This window comes from Motacilla alba, chromosome 7, assembly GCF_015832195.1.
Source record: "Motacilla alba alba isolate MOTALB_02 chromosome 7, Motacilla_alba_V1.0_pri, whole genome shotgun sequence".
Classification (NCBI taxonomy): domain Eukaryota; kingdom Metazoa; phylum Chordata; class Aves; order Passeriformes; family Motacillidae; genus Motacilla; species Motacilla alba.
Window position 1 is genome coordinate 3,746,956 of NC_052022.1, and position 22,719 is coordinate 3,769,674.

General features: G+C 39.1%; 1 protein-coding gene across 13 annotated transcripts in view; it reads left to right on the forward strand.

Annotated features, from left to right (window-relative positions):
- Positions 1–22,719, forward strand: part of GTDC1 (glycosyltransferase like domain containing 1) — a 169,793-nt gene that overhangs the window by 65,500 nt on the left and 81,574 nt on the right. For 12 of the 13 annotated variants that reach the window (XM_038143574.1, XM_038143575.1, XM_038143576.1 and 9 more), the window contains 2 exons: positions 18,908–19,075; positions 22,366–22,539. In XM_038143574.1, coding sequence (XP_037999502.1) covers positions 18,908–19,075; positions 22,366–22,539 — 342 coding nt within the window. Of the gene's footprint in view, positions 1–480; positions 597–18,907; positions 19,076–22,365; positions 22,540–22,719 lie in introns of all 13 variants that reach the window. The other variant, XM_038143581.1, reaches the window with a different exon arrangement.

Genomic DNA, 22,719 nt, shown 5'->3' on the forward strand with positions numbered 1-22,719 from the left:
TTGAATTAAGTTCATGTGAAGAAACAATATAATTTGTGGCTGTGTTAAAATTAGACTTAGATGGTACAGAACTCACAAATTACTCTTTGCTACTTCAAGCTAAAATTCACTGACCACTGTTTCACTGAGTCTTGGGAAGTTTATCATATTCAAAGCTGGATCCAGTCCATTTTTGAGTGCTCTTGTAGTGCTGTGAGAGACTTTTGGTCTGGAAGCTGAAAAATGGGCTTGTTCTGTGCCATGGGGTGACCTGGAAGCAAAACCATCAGGGTTGGTTGGGTTTGCATGGTTCACATCTTAATTCCAGGTTTGCAAGGTGCCATGTGGAAAGCAAGGCATGTTTGTGGCTGGGGACAAAACACTGGATTGGAGAAACATTTAAAATACATATATTTAAGATGGATTTCTCCCTAACAACTTTTGAACTCTCTTTCAACTGTGCCCTGCTACAAACTTTAATTAGTCGTAACCTTTTTTCAGGCTTGTCATTCTGCATTTTGCAAAATGCTCTGGCTTGTGGAGCAGCCGTGTGGCCGGGAGCCGTGGGCAGTGACCTGCAGTCTGTGTCAGGACCATCCTCTGAGATGTAACTCAAGGTACAGATGTTGCAGTTGGTGAGACGAGGTTGGCTGCCATCTGGAAGGTGGCCATCTGCTCCCTCCTGCAGCAGCAGAGCACCACGCTTTTGGGGGCCCCTGCCCCTTCCTGTCACAACCCGAGTCAAGACAATTCAGAATTGCCTCTTTGAAGCCTGATTTGGGAATATTGGTTGGCCAAGTGCTTGGCACTTAGAGAAGTAAAGGGTTAGGAAGGGAGAAACAAATACCTCTTGACAAGATTTAGAAATGAGCTGTATGAAAGGACTTCAGTAAACCAATGGAGACATGAGATATGTAGCTCAGGTCTAGAAATGTAGGAGAAACCATGGAGCAAAGGGACATGCAGCTTGCTATGCTGATAAAAAACAGGTAGAAATGTCCCACTGGAGCATGGAGCTTGCTGTTATTTGTCTAATGCTTCAGGAAATAGATGGAATCTCTACCACATGAAAACAGAACTGTGGATACAGGGACTGGAGGATGAAGCAATTAGGTCCCTTTAAGGAAAACCTTCCTACCTCCAGTCCAAGGAGGCTGAAAAGAAGGCAAAAATATTGCAAGACTTGTATTTGTGGTGTCAGTCCTGCATGGCCAGAGCTCCTATATTTGCTGGAGTGTCAGCTCTGGCTTCGGCCAGTCAGATTTGTGATCAGCATCTGTGCTGACCTGTGGGTTCACACCCTTCCACACTCCTGCAGTTCAGTCTTGAGCCTTAAACCTGGGACTGTTATCAAGCAGACACGTCTAGGTAGTTAGCATGATGTCATGTCTCTTCATCGGTTTATGGAGCAGGGCTGAAATTTATGGCCATAAATATTTTAAATTGTTTTTGTTTGGCTTCCTGGGGAGAAGCATTTCCGTGGGTGAGAGGTTGTTTTGTGAGAGGCTCCACTGTATGACAGATCATATGGATGGTTTCAGTATGTGGGGAGCTTGTACCCCTTCAGTGTCATAGGTTGGAATTGTTAAAGGCACTTAACAGCTTTACAGATTCTTGTTTAATTACTGGTCATTATTCTGAAGTGGATGACTCATTTAGCCTGCAGTGATGGGAGGTGTTCTGGCCCTCTATATAATTCTACACATACATATTTTTGCTCCTAAGCACCACAAAAATGTCTGTTTTCGTCTTGTATGTCTCATTTCCTGGGGTAATACAAAAAAAATGGATCTGAGAGGGGCTGTGGAATAGGAAAGGGGATCTTGGGAAGAAATCTGGGTGGCTCTTGGTGCACACCTGAACTCAGCCATTCAGTTCTCACCTGAAAGGGTACGTAATACTGTAATAAATTAATAATCTATTAGTCCATTCTTCTATATTGGTATTTCAGATTAGAAAACAGGCAGGACAATGTGAAATTCAGTGCTTAACAAAGGTCTGACATGGTAAAGTGTTAAAATTAACATTTAAACCAGTTCTGGATTAGCTTTCATCAGCTTTTCTTCCCTCAGTTCAGGCTGTGTGTCCTTCACTGTGACTTTCTGTGTGTCCTGGTGAAAGGCCCATTGCAGAAGTAGGGACTTTGAATTTACCAGTCTGTATCACTTGGTCTTGTTGCATGGAGATCTAAATAAATTTGCATTGATCTCTATAAATGGGGATGTTTTGAACCTTGACTTTCTAATACTTCACAGTTGGGTGTTTTTTTCCCTGCTTTGTCAAGGAGGATGACTGTGGTAAGACCATGAGCTGATTACTCCCTGTATTAGATAATCATTTCTTAATGTGGGAGGGATATTAAGAAGAATAGATGTGAGTGCTCTTGGAAAACTCTTTATGGAATAAGGTTTAAGCGCTGCTGTTAATAGGATGCACATTCCCTTTCATGCTGAGTCAGGCAGAGCTTGGCTAAATATCCAAGGCAAAAATCAAGGAGGTCTTAGACACACTTGCAAAACATGTGGTGACTCTGCTGTCTTTAAAAATTGTCACTGTTGCTGTGATTGCATTGCCACCTCTGGATTTTAGGTGGGCAGTAGCTGGAGTTTAGTTAAAGATTAGCCCTACTTCCATCTAGACCTGTCTCTGAAGTACCTCGTTGTTCCCCCACATCATGTGTTTGTCTTATGATGTGCCAGTGGCAAATAATTATGAGTTTGACCTAAAATTTCAAAAAACCCTGCCTGTTTTAAGTGTCCATGTCAGTGGTAGAGGCTGCTGGGTGCAGGGAACACCGGGAGGATGAGTACAGGAGGGACATTGGGTGTCCTGATGGAGAGGCACTGCATCCAACTAATCCTGGCTTTTCTTGGGAGAAGCCTGAATCATCATTAGAGATGAAACTTCTGTTTTTAATGAAGTGCTAATTTGATGGATGGAGGCTTTTTCCCATCAGTGACATTTTAAGAAGAATCCAGAAAGTTTTGGGGATGGCTGTTCAAGTTTGTTGAAGTCTCTTCAGTATGGAAAAATAGGAACTTAGGAATTAGAGTTAGCCTTAGAGTTAAATAAGATCTTGTGAAAGTATTTTTAGGGATTATTTTTTGTTTTGTTATGGTTTTTTTGGTTGTAAAAGCTTTTTCTGGATTATGTAACTGAAGTCAGGACAAGATACTACAACTCTAGTTTGTATTTTATGGGGTGCTCTGAAGGATAATCGGGAGGATGTTTGTGAGGGGAGTGGTAATAGTAGGACAAAATACTGAGTTTCTTTTAAAATTTTTTTCTTCGGATTCTGAATCTTCTTTTAATTGTGTAAGATTTTTTAAATGTTCAGGTTGATTTGTATATTCTCAATGGTTTGTTTTTCTAATATTGTTTGGTGAACTCTAGAATGGCTCTACTGTCATTCCCAGCAGCTCTTCATTGAAACTTTTCCCCCAATTAAGTATTTTTAAGATACTTTAATTATGCTTGAAGTTAAGATGAAGCCTATTTTTTTTTTTTTAATTTTCCCCTGTGTTGGCATATGAATGTGGCTTTGCCCTAGTGGCACTTCCCCTTTTCGGATTATTTTCTGCCTCTGCATATTATGTGATTTCTTGTTCAAGTGAATGACAAGATGATGTATGACACACTTGAGATGGTATTGAGCAGAGTATAGTTGGAAAATTGCAGTGATAATTTTCTTTTTACATCTCAAACTTACATGCCATTGAAGGGAAAAAAAAAAAGTGTAATCGCAACTCAACAAAAAGCATAAGGGGAAACCTAGAAAAATTACAGGGAAATTTCCATAACAGATACACAAGTAGTGCTGCTTTAATAATGATTTCCTGTCATGAACTATTTTTATCATTTGCCAGCTCTCTGACGTGGCATTCTATTTAACATTTTTGAGAGCCATGTTTTAATCAGATTAAGCTCAAGGAAACCGATAGGTATCTGTTTGGCTCATGACTTGTGCTTCTGTTTCTGATTTAGTCACAAGACTATTGTTGCTGGAATCTTTTAAACCCCATTTTGCTTCCACTTGCAGCCGGTGTGCGAGCCCGGAGGTTGAGTGCCAGGGATTTTCATGATATAAACACACAGGGCTCGTTATGGAATTATTTTGTAAATTAAAGAAGACTGGTACAAACTGTGTCTTTTTCCTCATGTGATTAAATGGCTGAAAATAACCATCTATTTTTAGTTTCAGGTGCAGTAATATTTCTTAGGAACAAACTCACTCAAAGCAGTTTGCTAGGAGAGGCTGACCATGAGCAGTTCTGCATTCTGAACCACTGGAGGAAAGCAAAAATCCTTAATAAATGTGAATATTCTTGCATAATTTTATATAGTGTGCAACATAATGATGCTTTCCATGCAAGAGATGTTGTCAGAATAAAATATAAACACCTATATTTTTAACTTTGATATTTTTATGTTTTTCAGTAATTTCATTAAATGAAAGCAGAAAAGTTTCTAAGCAAAACTCCTATGGTCTCCAATATTGGCCACATCCTAATTAAAAAAAATAGGAAAAAAGAGAAGTTGCTGTATAACATTTGGAATCATGGTTGTGCTTGGGTATTAGTGAATTTAGCACCTCATTTGGTGATCTCAGCATCTTGGAGCATGGGGGGGGGAGGACCAGCAGCCTGGCTTTTAAAAAGCTCTGTCTATCCATGTTTTCCTAATTTCCAGAGCAAAAAAACCCTTGTATTACATTTCTAATGACCTCTTTTGTCTGTTGCAAATGCAGAGAGATTGTATTCAACAGCTTGGTTTGTGTGGTGTCTTCCTGCAGTGTATTATTTATTTGGTTGACGTGTTCGAAAACTGCGAGCGTAAGAATTAATAAAGGTTATTAGTTACTTTCCATAATAAAATTAGCTGACCTTTAAGAGCATTATACAGGGGCTGTCTAAGTGGAAAAATGACAGAGTGCATTTTTATTCCGGTAGCCATTTCGATTACTAAATCTTAGTTACAATATAGAAACCACGCGTGGTGATTAAATGTGGCTCTTGACTGTATATTGCAGACAACAATGAAATTAGTGGAATTTTTGTGTTCAAGACAGAATTTAACCCCCCTGGCTTACGGTTTCGCCCACATCTTATATTTGGTTCCATTTGAACAACACGGAAAAAAACCCCAAAAAAACAACCAAAACCAAAGAAAATGTAACTTAATGTTTTAAAATTGAGTGTCCTTTGGAAGCGGCAGCGCCGGGAGTTCGCTGTGGTTTTTCTGGAGCGTGATGGTGTGCAGATTCCTGGAGCAGCCTGACTTGGGTCTCTGTCAGGCTACTCTCTGTAGCTGGGCGCATATATCTCACTCAGTCAGCCTGATAGTCTTCTAGTCATCTCAATTTATCTACCAGTTTAAAGGGAGGCTTGCCATCCAATCCAATATTGGAATGTGAAGTGCACGCGCCCGCCTGTATTTTTAAGTTGGGTACAGGATGCACTCATTTCCAAAGTAGCTGTTATAGCAGACTTCCTTAATTTTATTTTCTTTGTACTGAATAATGACATTTTTAGCTGTGCCGTTATCTAGAAGGGATTTTAGAAAGGCTTTCATCTTTATTGTTACTTTTGAAACATTGATAATCTGTATAATGATGATAGTATGGCTTGGATTTCAGGTGAACTTAGATTTGCTTGTGCTGCTGCATTGTACTTTTTCAATTTTTGACTAGGTCTTATAACATTTGTTGAAATCCTTACAAGATATTCATCTATTTGTAGCATCATATAGGTCTGGCTCCCCATCTGTCTCTGTTTTTCATGACAACGAGGCTCTGGTACATTTTTTTTTAATTTTAGTTCTTATTCATTGAAGCCCACTGTAATGCTGTTTCTGTCTTAGCTGTTTGTCCGATAGGTTTTATTGATCATTTGGGATAAAATAAAAGATTTATTCATAGGGACAAGTATTAACCAGCTATCAGTGAATTCAGTTTAGTTAGGTTAGTTTTTCTACCTTATGAAATGGAATGTAATCAGAATCCATTTATGTGCTATTAAATAAATAAATAAATTACTAACTTAATGTAGTGCCAAAAGCTAAGAAATATTGGGGAGGAAAAGTTCTTAACTGAATTATTTTCTGCTAGGCCATATTTCTTAAGGGTCTCATAGAGCTTTTATATTTCAAAAGTAAGGGTATGAATCTAATGTTCAGATTCCCTCCAAATAAATCCTTATTTAACAGGATATCCCTGAGACTTTCCCCCACCCTGCTTTTTGTTGGTTTTTTTTTTTTTTTTTTTTCCTTTTTCACTATTGGCAAGGCTGACTGAAACAGTCTCATCTGGTTTAAGTAAAAAAATCTTTGCATTACTTGGCGGTGGTTTCTTTTGTACGTGGTGCTTAGAGCTCCTTGAAGCTGGAGCGCACAGGAAATGCAAATCATGCAAATCATCCTCGCGCTGACGATGTACAGTGGCGTGATTGAGCAGCAGTACGTATGGCTCGTGGGCTGACCACATGAAAGGGCTCATTTAAAGACCAGATGAGCCCAAGCTGGCTTAAGTTAGACTATGTGTGAGCTTCAAAGCTTATAGAATAGCATCCTTTTTAAAAATAAATTTATTTTATTAATAACACCTGCGCAGAGTTCTTAAACAGTGAGAACATGTATAGATGAACATTACATTGAGTAACAGGCCGTGCTTAAATCAGAAGGGCAATATTGTTGGTCTGTGAGGTTTTTCTTTTTTTTTCTTTTTTTTTTTTTTTTTTGTGGAAATTCAGGTATGCATTCATATAGGGAGAAGGTGACCGCAGTCTAATGCACTGCAAAAAAAGTCCAGTTCGTGTTTGGTGTGCATAAAACCCAACTCTTCTGCCTTTCAGGTAAAAATGAAAATAAATGGAAGATAAAAGGGAGTTTTCCCTGTGCAGCAGGGTTAAGAACAGGCTTTCTGTAAGTGCTTTTGAGTGCTGAGAAGAGGGAAGGTTGATTGCTGGCTGCTTCGAATTTCTTGGTAACTGAGGGAAAAAAATCCTGCATATTATTTTTCATACTTTTGAACAGCTTTTTCAGTAGTTTCAGGGCTTTATCCTTCCAATAAAGCTGAGCCCTTGTGCTGTGGACTCTGGATCTTGAAGGTGGTTGGGAGAGCAGCTGTGGTGGGAACGCTGGGCTTCATAAGCAACCCTTGAGATGGACCTATGGACCCAACCTGAGTAAAGTCACAGGGTAAAAATACTGGTAGAATAATAAACATTTTTCATAATAATCTGGCAACAAAAAGTGTCTGGATAGGTAATGGTGTCCTTAAAAATATTCTTACCTTTGGTAGTATCAACATGGGTGGCTCTCTTTCTTGAAGTGAGAGTCTTATTCCTTACAAGTCTTTTTTGTTTTATTCAGCCCTCATTCGCTTTCCTTTGGATGTTTTTAAAAGTTGAGATTCATTCAAATAACGTAACATGACACAAAGCTGGAAAATGTCAATCTTGGACTGTTTCTGTGTCATCTTGTTTAATTTTTACTTGAAACAGTAGCCCTGAGGAGGTCTGCGGTGGGACTGGGCAGGACACTGCACTCCATCACCCTGACGGATGTAATTCTGGCTTGATTTTTTTTCACCAGTTTGCTGCTTGCTCCTTCATTTTGTTCTTTCTGCTGATACACAGGAACAAGAGAGAAGGAAAAAATGAATTTTTTATATTTTATCTACCAGATTTGCTTCTTTCTCATCAAGTCAATCCACAGGTCCTGGAACAGGAGAGGGGGACATATCCCACATTTTATTTTTTTTCTCCCCATTCTTTTAAGCATTAATTTTATTCTTCTCTTTAATTTTTTATATGAAGCCAAGGGGAGCTTTTCACCCCTTCCCTGTACCTGCAGGCTGGGGAAGCTCCCACTGTACTGAGCCCATACAAGTGGGGGTCATAGGGCTCAGTGGGGAGTTTTGGGTTCAGTTGAGGCTGAAATGTTGAAGTTTCTTCCTTCTGTGTAGTTTGTTCATATATTAGTTTATTTTAAATGAGAAAAAAAAAAAGGTGGTTAAAGGGATGGCATCCCAAAACCATCAGAGAAAGGAATATTCGGAATAAATGCTGTTTTTCTAAACCTGTGATCCTTTATAGGGAAAATTTGTGAGGCTTCTGGGCAGGTGTTTAGACATCCAGCACAAAGTTTGTGTCTTAATAAAAGAAGCAATTTAAATCAAAGATAATATTAAAATATCTTTTATATTCTGTGTAAGAAATACTAAGATGCAGGAGCTAACAGAGAAAGCAGAAAAGAAATTTTACTACTTGTATCTATAATAATTTAATATAATTTAATATCCATTTCAGTGTTTGACAAGAAGTAAAGTTTATTTAAATATTTGTACCTAGGAGCACAGGGCTGTATAAAGATCTTTGAATTTTCAAGTTAATTTGTTTCTTCCAGCAATATAAAGAGATATATACAGAAAATTAATCCCATATGATTGTACAGCTACCATTGCTCCAGAACTTTTTGGAAATACTTTCCAAAGAACATCTCCAGTCATCTTGACAAACAGCTTGAGTCAAGTTTCCTTTTTCAGGAGCTCCTGAAAGGTTTTATGTGTAGTTCAAAGGCATTGCTGGAAAAATGGTGTTATTTGGAGACCTTGACCAAAAACTACTTTACTCTGCTCAGCCTTTGCAGATATGAAATCTCCTTGCCCAGCCATCTTGAACAGATTTTTAGGTTTCTGTCATGGAGAGATGCAGAATCTTTTTTCAATAACAAATTAGCTCTTGTCAACAGTTTTCCTGGCCACAGTTTAAATAGCTCAATTCAGAATGTTTCATAGTTTTTTGGTGGATTTTGCTAGAAAATATGTGCGTCTGTAGTATTTATGTGTCGTGTATCTGCATGTGCATGCACGCAGACATCTGTGCGCGTACATCTCTCTTGGAGTAAAGATCTGAGATCTGAAAATGCTGAATCACTCTGTGTGCTCTAACAAAGATAATATTTTGGAAACCAGTCAGGTGCTGTGGTGAGCAGGGTCCATAAGATACACAGACAGTTACATGATCTTACATGAGCTGATTAAATCACTAGAATGTGACATTCACTTATCTTCAGCTCTGGCTTGGGCTCCTGACTAGTCACTGTTGCCCTGGTTCACTCGGTGGCCCTTGATAAACAAGCCTTGGCCTCAGTTTCTTATTCTTGAAGATTAGAAAGCATCTGGTGTGGTGTTCTGACTTTTTAACGTATGATTTCAACCCCCAAGACAGAAATTTTCTGTTGTTTTCCTGGGGAACAATGGTAATTTAGCACTGTATGCTTTATTTAATAATAAAAAAAATTCTGAAATGATAGTTGCGTATGGGATGTGTTGGGAAAACATGATTTATGAAATATATGGAAGCCTAGAAGTATTTCTATCAAGTTAATATTTTATTATTGGATTTTTGCATGTGGGGAAATAGCAGCATCTTGCAGTGTTGAGGTATGGGTTGCTCACTCAAGGGTCAGGTCTGTGCTGTGTAAGTTGACCAAACATGACTGTAAATGTCTAAAGTCGTTGTTAACCCTGCAAAACTCTCAGCCAGGAGCTGGAGAAGAAAAATGGGCAAAAGGCTTAATTTCCATGGTTGTTAAATTCTCTCATGAGTTTGACATATTCTCTTTTTCATTGAATTCTCTCCTGTTTGTGTCAGCTCTTGCATCAGTCCCTTACATCCCCTGTCAGGAGCTCCAAGCTGCAGAGCTGAGAGCCTTTATTTCTTTCTCTTTCCCTGGTTGCATTATAAATAAAAACCCTGTTATGATAACATGTGAAATAAAATGGTAGGACATCAGTATAGATTATCCTTAAAATCATGTTATGGAAATGGAAATAAAGCAGCTTATGGTATATGCCAGGCATGATGCAAGTGATATTAAATAAATATATGACTGAAGGGTTCCATTCATTCCAAATGCTCCCCTTTGTGATCTTTAGCCATGTTTGTAGAGAAACCTTTCTTAAAGCACTTAAAGCTTAATTCAGAACAGACAAAACAATTATCTTTTGAAAGTCTGATGAAATATGTTTGGCAGCTTTTGAATTTAGGCGAGTGTTTGTCTCAGTTCTTTGAAATCTCACTTCAGTCGGTTGCTCAGCCATTTCGGTGCAATCCTTCAAATCTGGGAGCGAGTGTGGGCTCTGCTGAGTTACAGAAATGTTCTAATCAGAAAGTGGAGGGGCTCAAAATAGTGTGCAGTACACAAAGCTTGACATTTTCCTTATTGATGTGCTTTTGGATATCGGTCTACCTGCTGTCCCTGTGTTTTTGATGAAGTGTTGGTTGATAAATCACTGTAGGAAGGAGCTTGTGCCTCCAAAGACAGGTCTGGAGACCCTTAAGCATTAAATTATTTTAATTTCTTGGCGAACAGAAGTGTCGCTTTATCTTCTCTGAGTAGAAATGACGAAGGTTTATGCACCAATGTGTAACTGTTTCTCATGGGAAGAGATGGCAAAGACTGGCACTGCACAATGTAGTTTTATAGTTGAACTATGTCACGAATGTGGAGCAGAAATATTTAAATTGTGTATCTGACTGCCACTTTGCTGAGCACATAGAATAGTTCGCTTAGCTTATATTACATCAGGAGAGTTGCTGCTACACTGCAGCAACAAATATTCTAGAAGTGTGAGGGGCATTTGGGAGAAATACATATTTCCCCTTCATTTTTTTGTAATATTTGATAAAAATACTCTTTTTTAAAAAAATACATGTACATGGAGGACTTTGTGAATTCATTTTGTGAATATATATTAAAAATCACAAAGTTATTCCTAATGTTCTGTAGTGCTGCCTGCTCCTGACAAACATCTGATACGGATCATATGCCTCTAAAAAGAGAAGTTCCTCGAGCAAAATATCCTCATGAAAACAGGTTGGAGACACTCACATTCTCTCGCTCGCTCTCACTCACATGTTACATTTTGGCACGTTGTAGGAGCAGGTAGCATATCTACTACCTGCTGTTGAAAGTGTTGAAGATACTGAATTATTTATTCCATCTTCTGCACTATCCAAACTCGTTTTGGGTAGTTTGACACATCTCGGTCTTCCATATGGATACTTCATGGTGACAGAGTTGCCAGCTGCTCAGGTTTTATGACAGTCTGAGTTTTTTCGAGGACTGTATTAGTTTTCTGGGAAGAATCCTGTTTTTCCTGAGGGTCCTCATTCTTAGGCAGTAGTTATGCCTTGGGTTGATGCTCTGGAGTGGGAGTTTTTTTAGGAAAATTATCTGAGAGAGTCCATAAAAATAATTTTTAAAGGACTTGTTGTTCATAGATTGTGTGATACTAAATCAGAGCTGTGGGATATTAGAAAAATGTGAAAGCCATTTGCTAAGAAAGTTAAGTTCCTTTTAGTCACAGTCTTTAAATTCCTTAAAAAAAAGAAAAAAAAAGTGTTTAGACGTCAAGGTGCATAAAGCAACATAAAAACCAGTCTGGAATACTTTGGAAGACAGAGTTTTCAGGGCACTTGAAATGTAACACTAAACAGTCAGCAAAGCTTCCCCATGGCAGGGGGTTGACATCTGATGGTATTTAACGTCCCTTCCAACCCAAACTCTTCTGAGATTCCATGATTTTCTCTGCAGTTGTGCAAAGTTGAGCGGGTCTTCTGTGGTTTTAAAATACAAAATGTGTAAACCTGAAAATTGGGGGAAGATTTGAGTTTTAACTTTGCCAGAACTTACTAAAATAGTGGAAAATGAGTTCCACTCGTTTGTTGTTCTACGTCATGTGAGCATCTCTTGATACAAACCTTTTACAAGGGAAGCCCTGAGTGTTGTGGTGGGTCTGTGCTCTGCTGGGCTTGATTCCCTTTCTGTGGGATAAATCAGCCTTGCTTGCAGTGGGATCCACATACCCATGCTGTTGACTGTTTGCTCTGTGCCATCCTGGATCCAAGCTGACACCAGGAGATGTGAAGTAAGGATGCTCAAGGGCTTGCTGTTCAGATTAAGAAATGTAGTTATGTATAGCCCTAGGACTTCTCTTTGCTTCTACAACCCCTTGGCCATATTGCCTTGTTTATTCCAGGCATTTGACATATTTGGCTTCTCTCCAGAGTTGGACAGATAAGATACCAAATTAAATTAATTTGCAGCCTTACAACCAATAAATAATGCTGTTTAAATGTTACCTAGTTGAGTAGAACATCAGTTTTGCAAGCATTTTTCTTTTAAAATGTCATTTCATTATACATCACTGCGTCCTGTGTATTTACCTGTGGTGAATTTCTTGCCTTTAGTCACTATGAATTCTATTTGACTTGCTCCCTACTTTTTCTTTGCTCCATCACAGCACCTATTTGAGCAGTTAGTTTGTTTATCTTATAGAAACCACCCAGCAATAGCTACTTTTCACTCGTGGTTTATTCTGATTTGCTTGTTCTCTGCTGTAATAAAATTCCTTTGCTTCACTGTTGGTTGCTGATGGAATTTGAGTGAGGATGACAATGTGGACTCATGGTTTCTCCTTCCCCCCATCACCACAGCTCTGACTGCTTGGTCCTGACCTCTCCCTTCGTGGGAACAGAGAGGCCGATGTAGCCCATGGTGAACAATCTGGCCACTAAAGTAAAAATGTGCATCTGTCAGTAATTAATTGAAGCCAAATTTAATTACAAATCAGGGAAAAAAATAGTACCACACACACTTAATAAAATTCAAGAAGCTTCAGTGTCGTTGCCTGAAAAGCAGAGCAGTTCAAGCAGCATGCACCCCCCTCAAAAGTCTGCTCTGTGAGAGTTTCTTTCAAGCTTACTTCTTGATATTACATAGAGAAGTAATTTTGATTCACAGTTTTTGCATTTTTTTGATACCTTTTTACATTAAAGGTCGTAAAAAAAGTGGAAAAGTGTTTAAGACTGGTTCTTAATTGTGTGGGCTAAAGATCTGGCCTGAAATTTTGTTTGAGATTTGATTCCAGTAGATAAATACTCTGATCAGCTGGTTGAAATAAAGAATCAGAGGCGTGAGGAGGAATTGTGAGAGAACCCAAATGATTTGCAAATAAAAAAATGCATTTATGTAACTTTTAAAATTTTTGAAATTGTGTATTTTAAAATAAAAATATATAAAAAGAGGGGATTAACAGTATGAGTTGAAACCAAGCTTTTCCTTCCTGCTTTGTTTTAGCATACAATGCAACTCCCAAATCCTAAATATTGAACTGGTGTAGCAGCCATGAATATTTATTACTGTACTGTATGTACATATAGCAATTACAGCAAGAGGAAAAAATATTTTTCTTTACAATTAATATTTGTAAACGTTTATGAAAGTACATAGAAATAAATAAGACAAACACATGGCCTAATTAAGATGAAAGGCATGACAACCCTTGTGATTTGTTCTGAAAAATAGAGACCATTAAAATAGTAAGACTTAATTATTTCTGTAAACATTGCAAATTATCTTTATCTACAAAAACCTTAATTTATGAGTTAAAATATCTATAAGCATTTTTGACATTTGTACATTCCATGTCAAAAAATTATTGTTAATTTATTATTTATTATACTGTCTACTGTCACATATTACCACTTATTAGTATTTATTGTTCAGAAATTCAGTGCTGTCTATTGTGTAATGGGAAAAGGAAAAGCATTTTATATGCGGTTGTAATTTGTGTGTTCTTGGGCTAGTGACAAAAATGCAACTTCTGTAAGTTGATCATATAAAAATGTGTGTAATAACAAACGAAAGTAACTGGTCTGTTAAGATTGCAGGCATTAACAGCGCTACTTGAGGCACAGTTTACATTTGAAAGGTAACTTAAAGCCAAATGCATGGACTTGGCTAATTGCTGGGTTGAAATCAAGGAAAACTGTGATGGAGGAGCCCTGACCACAAGGTTTGATCTGGAGGCACTGGGAGCTTCCATCACCTTTGGAGCCCTTGTTTTTCCAGGTGATGTTTCTGAGGTCAAACCTCTTGCCTTTGTCGTGGCCTTTAAGGGGGCAACATAGGGCAGAATGGTTTGGGTAAACTATAGTGCAATCCAGAAATAAAGACACAGGATGGCTTGGGTTGGAAAGGACCTTAAACTCATCCCATTCCACCCCTGCCATGGTGGAACTTTCCACTATCCCAGGTTGCTCCAAGCCCTGTCCAACCCAGCCAGGGATCCAGGAGCAGCCACAGCTTCTCTGGGCACCCTGTGCCAGGGCCTCACTGGTTCAATCAGTGCCACCCGCTGAACAGCATTTTAGTATTTATTTTAGCCTTTTCCCCTAAAAGTCTCATATTTGTAGCCATATCCAAATGTTAGTCTGTTTTATTGCAATACTGCTCCTGGAGGATGAAGAGTGCTCGTAGCTCTTTTCTGGGCTGCCAGATCTTCAATCATAAACTCATTTTACTGTGCTTGTAGTTGTTTTGCAGCAGAGAATTGTGGCTTTAGATTTTATTTGTGGAGCAGGAGAGTCCCTACTGCTGTAGGATTGTATCCTACAGCAATCCCCCTTTTTCAGGGACAGCTGGGTTACCTGTACTGCCACACAAATAGTGGCCATGTTTATCTGTCCTTTGTGCAGAGCTTCTGCCAGACTGAGGAACATTCCACTACAAATCAGGTGCTGTTTTGAAATTGCTTTGTTCTGTAAGCCTGGTGGATCGGAGAGCTCAGCCTCCATATCCATAGATACATAAATATGCCCTGTGTGGTCTCCCAAGGGGAAGGCAAAATGTGTTTTTAGTTAAGTTGCATGGGAATTTAATTGAAAGATTTAGGGCAATGCCATAAAAGAGTAAATCATGGCTGCGTGACACAAAGAAGATTTATAAAGCCAAATAAAAATACTTTAGCACCTTCACTATTATAATTTGCTTGATATAAGTGGAAACCCGTATTAGTCATTTTGTCTGCTGGTAATTAAAAAAAAAAAGGGCTTTTAGATTTTACTGACTTTCATTTGTTTGGAGTGAAATAATGGGGAAGACAGTAGCAAAGGGCAGAGTATTCTGTGGACATGCCACATCTCTGAACTTGCAAGTGCACTCAGCTTCCTTCCCAGGAATATTTATTTTAGTTAAGCACATGCTTAACTAATTTCACACGAGCAGCTCCTCAGTAGGACTGTGAACTGATTCAAATGAAGCACAAGCATGGCTTTGGACTGCAGCTTGTGTGGATGGTGGCCCTGAAATCTGGCCAGTCTCCAAGGCAGTGGGGCTACTGCACGTGGGATGGTCCTGCTCTGTGCAAGAAGGTCACTTGTCACACAGCAAAATGCTCAGGGATGTTTTGGAGAGGAGAGCTGGGGCAGAGCTTTAGGAATGTGACCTTCAGCACAGGTTTAGTGAGGATTCACTCACTGTATTTATTGGAGAGCACTGTATATATTAAATGCTGCAGTGTTGATAGGTCTCGATAAGGACACCATAATAGCAGTTGAATTGTAGGGGGTTTTGTGAGATGGTAAGTTAATGATGTAGCTGTTAATTTGAATTTAGCAGACGTTTTAAATATAGGTTTCTCTTACAGAGACAAAAGTTGCAATTTAAAGCTCTTTGGTGGTCTAAAAACAGCTTAATTCTCTAGTAGCATGGTAATAAGTACTAATCCAGCTTATACAGTGATTGTAGTATGTCATGTTTGTGAAAGATTGCCTAACTCTGCTTTCTCTGGGTTTTATGTTAATTTTTTTAAATTAAACATAAAACCTTATAACATCTTTATGCTGAGATAAACTGTTCAATTTAACTTGTGCTCAAGCAGCAGCTGTCAGGAATTATCATGTTTTGAGCGTTCTTGCCATCACCTTGTGTCTCTACCTCCCGGATGCACTCTGTGGGATGATAAAGCTCACCTTGTTAGGATTTATTACTTAAATAATAACCCGAGGTAAAATGAAAGTTGATGTCACACGGAATGACAACTGACATATATTTATGTCGCACGTTCCATTATAATAAACTTTCCTTTTTTCCCCTTGTAATAGGTGTTAAATGGAAATACACTCCAGCATATCCTCCAGTGCCCTGCATGAGTCCATTAGCCACGAACCCGGCTGCTCTGTGGGCATGTTCACGGGGACTCGTGCTGTCAGGTGTTATTTAAGCTTGTAAAGCCAGGGAAATTGGTTAGTGCTGGTAGTTAGCAGCTTCTCTGCCAGTAAAGAAGCAGCCATGAGAGCCTTCCGGAGTCAGGATAAAGTCTGGAAGTGCTGCGAAGTAACAGAAGTGAATCAAAGAGGGTGTTGCCTAATTAGTGGTTTTATTTTAATTCTTTTCCTTGCTGTAAGAAGCATAGGCAATGCCATTTCAGGCTCTACATCTGAATTTGCTAGTTGTCACCACAGTTTTCTCTTGACACCAGTTCATTGTGCTAAGCTGGGCAGTGATAAGCGATCTGCTTGTTAGTTGAGTCTTATCGCTTTCTATTTACAGTGGAGAAAATTTAGATCTACCCTCTTGCAAGCTTTCCAAGTTTTCAGCCTTTTTTGCCATGCTAGAAGCCAGGCTCCATTGTGCTCTAATGATGCTATTGAATTCCTCCAGTTTGCTTAAGCCAAGACTACAGACACTGTTTTTTTGCCTGTGGCTATAACCATCTTTCTTTTTCCTCCTAATTATCCCATTGTTGATCTGAGCAAGTCAAGATGCGTCAGAGCTACATGATTTTGTCCGAGCTTATTTCTTGGATCTGTTCTCATTGTGCTCTCCATTGTCCTTTTCTCTCTAGTCAGTGTGTCAAGTTGGCACCTTCACTGTCTGCGCTTCCCACCCTCGCTCTGTGCTGATTCCTCTGGTTTCAGTCCCAATGTGCTGTCTTTTTCCCCTTTCTTCCTTTAAACTCAGCCAGGTTCATCATAACATCCTGTATCAGTTCTGTTTTCCTCCCTAACTCATGGTAGAAAAGAATTTATTTTTTTTAAATCAGTAAAGGAAAGAATAAACTATAATGCAATCAAAAAATGGATTCCTAGAATGGTTTGGGGTGAAAAGGACCTTAAAACTCATCTTGTTCCATTCCCCATGGGCAGGGACTTTTTGCACTATGCTGTGTTGCTGAAAGCCCCAACCAGCCTGGCCTTGGACACTTCCAGGGATCCAGGGGCAGCCACAGCTTCTCTGGGCACCCTGTGCCAGGGCCTGCTCACTCTCACAGGGAAGAATTTCTTCCTTTATGTAATGCAAACCTGTCCTTTTTTAGTATGAAGCCATTCCCCCTTTTCCTGTCAGTAGCCAACATTTTTCCAAGCAACCATTTCATCTCATTTTTTGCAGGTTTTGGGGTATGTTTTCTCCAGTTTGCATTTTTCTTTGCCATTCTGGTGCTGAGCAGGGATTTCACGTCGCCCCCAGGAAGCTTTTCCTGCTCTGCTTTGAGCCTGGCACCCAGGTCATTATGAGGTCCAGAGGTCATTACTCACGGTGACAAATAAGTAATGGCTTACCTAAAACTATTTTTTCCTCCTAGTATGGCTCGTAATAAACCTGAGCTCATATCTTAATTGGCATTCTGTGTGACAGGCCCTTTAGAACCATCAAATATTTGATGAACAAGGCAATAACAGTCATCTCTTACTTTCCTAAGCCTTTCAGATCAGCATTGACCCAGGTTGATGAAGATGGATACAGGATCTATGCCCTAGGAAGTGTTTGTTCTGTAGATACAGGTTATCTAAGAAGGGTGTAAGTTAGAAGAGATATGATATGATATATATGATCTAGATGGATGTTCAGGGAAGTTCATGAGTTTTGAGGTTGGCAGCCAGAATCAGAAGTTTATCACATTAGTGATGTCAGTTTGGCAGTAATCTTGAACACAAAATTCATGTAAAAATAGAAAGAACGGGAATAACAGTGGGAAAAAAATATTAATTTTTTTTTTTTTTTAAAGAATAAAAAATTGCATAAATCAGTTCGGAATCTGAATTACTGAAATGATGGATAGCAAAATAAAATCTAATTCAGAAATAGGCTGTGTTTAAAAGTAGTTTATTAAACTTAATATTCTATGTGCAATAGATACCTTATCTCAATTGTTTCTTTTTTTTTCAGTCCCGTGTGTTAGCAAATACAGGACACAAATGTCTGAGGCTCCTCAGCTCTCTGCAAGTTCAGGATTCACTTTGCTTGGAAGCAGAGCTAGCCAGGGGCCAGGAGATGCTCACATGCTTTTGGTGAAATGCAGGGAAATCTGCCACTGGTTACAGTAGGGTCAGGATTTCATATTACACATTTAAATACATTCATTTTCTGATAGCCTGGGAAGTTACACAAGGCTAAGATAGCAGCTTGTTAGTGGTGTTTGTGCCTGCTTTATCTAATTGAAGGATGTGTGCAGTGTTGTGGACTGTGGAATAGCAGGAGTGCAGCGGCAGGACTGGGGTGCACGGGTAGAAACAAGATTTTATTATAGAGGATGCCTAATAAAAATGTGAAAATAAAACAGAAAAAGGGTGGGAAAAAAAAAGAAAGAAAAGCAGACCATACTAGATAAGTGCAGTGCATAAATCAAAAGGGTTTATGTCATAACATGAACATGTGCCATTCCTGCTCATATATTGAATTTCAGTAGTTGGTTGCATAAAGAAGTAAAGTGTAATGAAACTGGCAAGCAAAGTATTCCCTAGCCAGCCTTATCTTTGTTCCATTTGTCCTTCAGATACAGCTTTTCTTGCCTTTTTCAATAAAATCCATCCAGCTTTTTTTTTTTATTATTATTTTGCATCTCTCTGTAACTGAGCTGGGAAGACCGATGAGATTCGGTGCTTTTCTAGTTGGGTTCTTAGCAGCTGCTTTTTAAGAGATCAAAACTTCGAATGCTGCTACATGGTATTAAGGCTTAGCTATTGATGTGTCCCTATAGGGGTTATGTTTTTCTTGGGGGGGAGGGAGTGGGGAGCAGGGGAAGGGGTGACCCCTGCGAGCACGCTCGCCGGCAGTAAACACTGCTCTCCTTGTTTTCCAGGGTCCTCTTTGCAAGCTCGGTGCTTAACCTGGCTGAACTCGCCGCCCTCCGCCCTGACCTTGGCAAATTGAAAAAGGTCCTCTACTTCCATGAGAACCAATTGGCATATCCTGTCCAGAAATGCCAGGAAAGGGATTTTCAGTATGGATACAACCAAATTCTTTCGTGGTAGGTGTGGCTCGCACTGTTCCTCATTATTTAAGGTGTCTTTCTGTCTACAGTGTTGTAACCCTGAGGAGTCCTTTTCCACGTGCTTTTTTTTGGTATTAATTATTTTTCTATTTTTATTTTGTATTGATTTTTTTTGGTATTAATTATTTTGTATTAATGTTTTACAAGACCATGTAGTAACAGGGAATGGGGGATCGACTTCAAACTGAAAGGGAGTAGGTTTAGATTGGATATTTGGAAGAGACTTCTTTCTGTTAAGGCAGTGAGGCCCTGGCACAGTTTGCCCAGAGAAGCTGTGGCTGGCCCTGGATCCCTGGCAATGTCCAAGGCCAGGTTGGATGGGGCTTGGAGCAACCTGAGATAGAGGAAGATATCCCATGGAAGGGAGTGGCACTGGATGAGCTTTTAGGTCTCTTCCAACCCAGGCTATTCTGTGATTCTGTAAACCATGACCCTGTACCAAACTGAGGTACCAGCAGAGTTCTGAGGAGAGCTCGATAAAATCAGAGTGGCTGAGCCACTTTGCTCTAAAAAATCATCTTAATTTATTGTATAAAGTCCACCAGTGCTGCCATGGTGTACCCATTGTTGGTGGGATTTCTGACCTGTGCCTTGGCTGAAAGTGATGCTTTGTTTCATGGATGCTTCACAAAGCTGCAGCTACTCAGCTCATGCTTGGCCATAGCTTTTACTGCATCCAGCTGAAATTATGGAGAGGGTTTTAGGGAAATAAACAGAAATTAAAATGTACTGCAGCACTTTTCCTGTGAAGAGAGGGCAGTAAACATACCAGATAAATCCTTATATTTCTTTCATCTAGTATTCAGAAATTGTGCAGTGCTAAAATACCCAGACGTTTTAAAGGCTGTGGTCCTTTATTGTTGCTAAAAACAAATGTATTTCTCGAATCTGAGTTAATGAAAGAAGTTAATAACAGCACCACTGAAAAGCTTTGTGGTTAGGCACTGCGCAGACCTAAGTGAAACAGCAAAACTCACTTGTTTTCCACTGAAATAAATTCATTTCCATGGTCTTTCTCACCTCTCTCTTGGTGGAAGAATTATAAAGAATAGGGCTTGAGCATTTTAAGGTGCAAGTTAAGCTTTTGCATCTTTATAATCTAAGGCAGTTATGTTGAAATTTCTCAATTAATGATCTGTGTATGCTCTGGCCATTCTGCAGCTGCCTCTGCCACAGCGTTTGCAACATGTTTCACTTACTGAGCTGTAAAGATGGGAAAGTGGAGTGAAAAATCTTTTGAAAACAGTAGCAGCCATTTTCAGATGTTCTGACAAAATGAAGTGTTTTCTGGCACTAGGAAAGGAATTTTTTTATATATATATATGTTTTGCTTTATTGTGGCAGTTATTTTTCATACATCCGTTGTAAACTGACAAACATTTATCCTCAAAATATGCATTTTAAGTATCTTCCCTTATTAGATAAATAAAGATGATTTTTGTAGATCATAGAATGGTTTGGGTTGGAAGGGACTCTCAAGCCCACCTAATTCCATCCCCTGCCATGGGCAGGGACACCTTCCACTAGGCCAGGTTTCTCCAAGCCCATCCAGCCTGGCTTTGGGTGCTTCCAGGGATGGGGGAAGAGATGCTCCATTCTGTCCTCTTCAGCCTCCATTATCTTCTTCATGTAGTTACGTAATATTTATCTCCCATTTCTGCTCTGCTGGAACCCCAATTTATCAGAAAATTGGAGCCGTGCCCTCTGTATTATTCTTTACACTCCAGTGGTCATCTGCAAAGAGGTGCCATCTTGTCATCTTCCAAATATGTTAGAAATGGGGAAAATGTACCTTTCCACTTTTACACAGAGTGTAAAGAATTAGAGCGCCTTCAGGTTGGTGCTTTGGATCATTAAAAAATCAGAATTCTGATGTTTCTCAGGAGTTAATCTTTCCAATTTGCCCCTGATTTGCAGAGCCTGCAGGAAGGAGCTAGGGCAGATATGAGTTCATGCATGAGAGAAGGTGAGATGGTGTTGTTGGAGCCTTTGCTGTGTGTCAGAGAGCAGCAAAGAAATGTGTCACGTTCCTGCCTCATGTCATCTGTAAATCAGTGTAGAAAAGATGACTTCTGTTCAAAACCGAGGCTTCCAACGGGTTAAAAACCATAGGTGGGCAAGAGGGTAAGATGCCAGAAAGCGTTTCAGCTCCTGCAGCCAGCTTGAAAAGGATTATTTCTCTCTAATGTTGGGGTTTCTTTGCTTTTCCTGCTGACTCCTGCTGCTTTGGTGAGCAGTGTCACTTCTCTTTCTTGACCAGACAGCAGAAAGATGCAGAGAGGATGAATGACAGCCTCTCACCTCAAATATACTTTTCACAAGCCCTGTGACTTTTGAACACATGTCCTCAATGTATCTTGTGACCTGTAGGTCTGTATTACAATATATAACATATTGAGAAAACCAACTGGCCATAAAGCATTTCTTACCTCAGTTAGTGCTCTGTGTGTTGGTGTAGCTCAGGTTGTGGCAGCACTGCCAGGATAAACTGTCAGATCCTTCGGGTTTTTTATAGCTGCTTATTTTCTCCAGACTGACTCTTAGGAGTGGAGAAATAATATCTGCATTATCATTGAACTGCATCTTAAAATTATTGATCTGGTTGATTTTAAAACACAGCAGTAGAAATAAAACATTAAATTTATATGCCAGTTCTTTCCAAACTTTTTTGAGGAGGATGGATATTGTATGCTATATATTTTATTATTTATATATAGAGGATATACTCTTAATCAGGATTATGTTTGCATAGGTTAAAATAACAATCCATTTTCTTAGTGTCCTGCTGCCTGACACACATGGTCAGTTGAAGGTGGGTTAACCAAAGGTAAGTTGTCCTTAAATGAAAAGTATTTCTGAGGAATTTTCATTTTCTTCCAACTTAAATTCTATAAAAATCAGATTACAGTGGGCCTTATTTGTTTATAATGCTTCTGAGACATGATGATAGTAACATTGTACTTACCATTTTATGAACAAAACTGCACAGCTAGAATAGGATGTCCTCCTTTAGATTAATAATAGTAAATTATTATTTGTTTAAAAAGTTTAAACATGTTTTTGGAGGGTGAATAGAGAGAAATTAAGACATTTCTGATTAAGGTACTTATGCTACTCCTAATTCACGTGAAAGGGCTGATTTTAATTAGCATCCACTTGCACCTTTTGCTTTTATGAGAATACATATCCTATTTCCTTTGCCTGTAGAATAATCCTGTTGCTTTTGTGCCAGCAATATGTTCATTAATCTTCACCACTTTTTGCAGTTTGGTTGCTGATGTTGTGGTGTTCAACTCTGCTTTTAATATGGAATCCTTTCTTAAATCCATCGGAAAATTTATGAAGCTTATTCCTGACCACAGACCTAAGGATTTGGAAAAAATAATCAGACCGAAGTGCCAAGTTCTTTATTTTCCAGTCAGGTTTCCTGATGTGAGCAGGTCAGTACATTTTCCACGTCATAAATTGCCTCCAGCCTGTCAAAACTCTGTATTTATGGTGACGTTCTAACTAATCAGCTAAAGCATCGTTAATGAATGAGTTTGGTAATATGCAAAACCCCCTAATTGATAAATGTATTTCAATAATCAGAGGCTATTGAGGCAGCCGAGCCTGTCCTC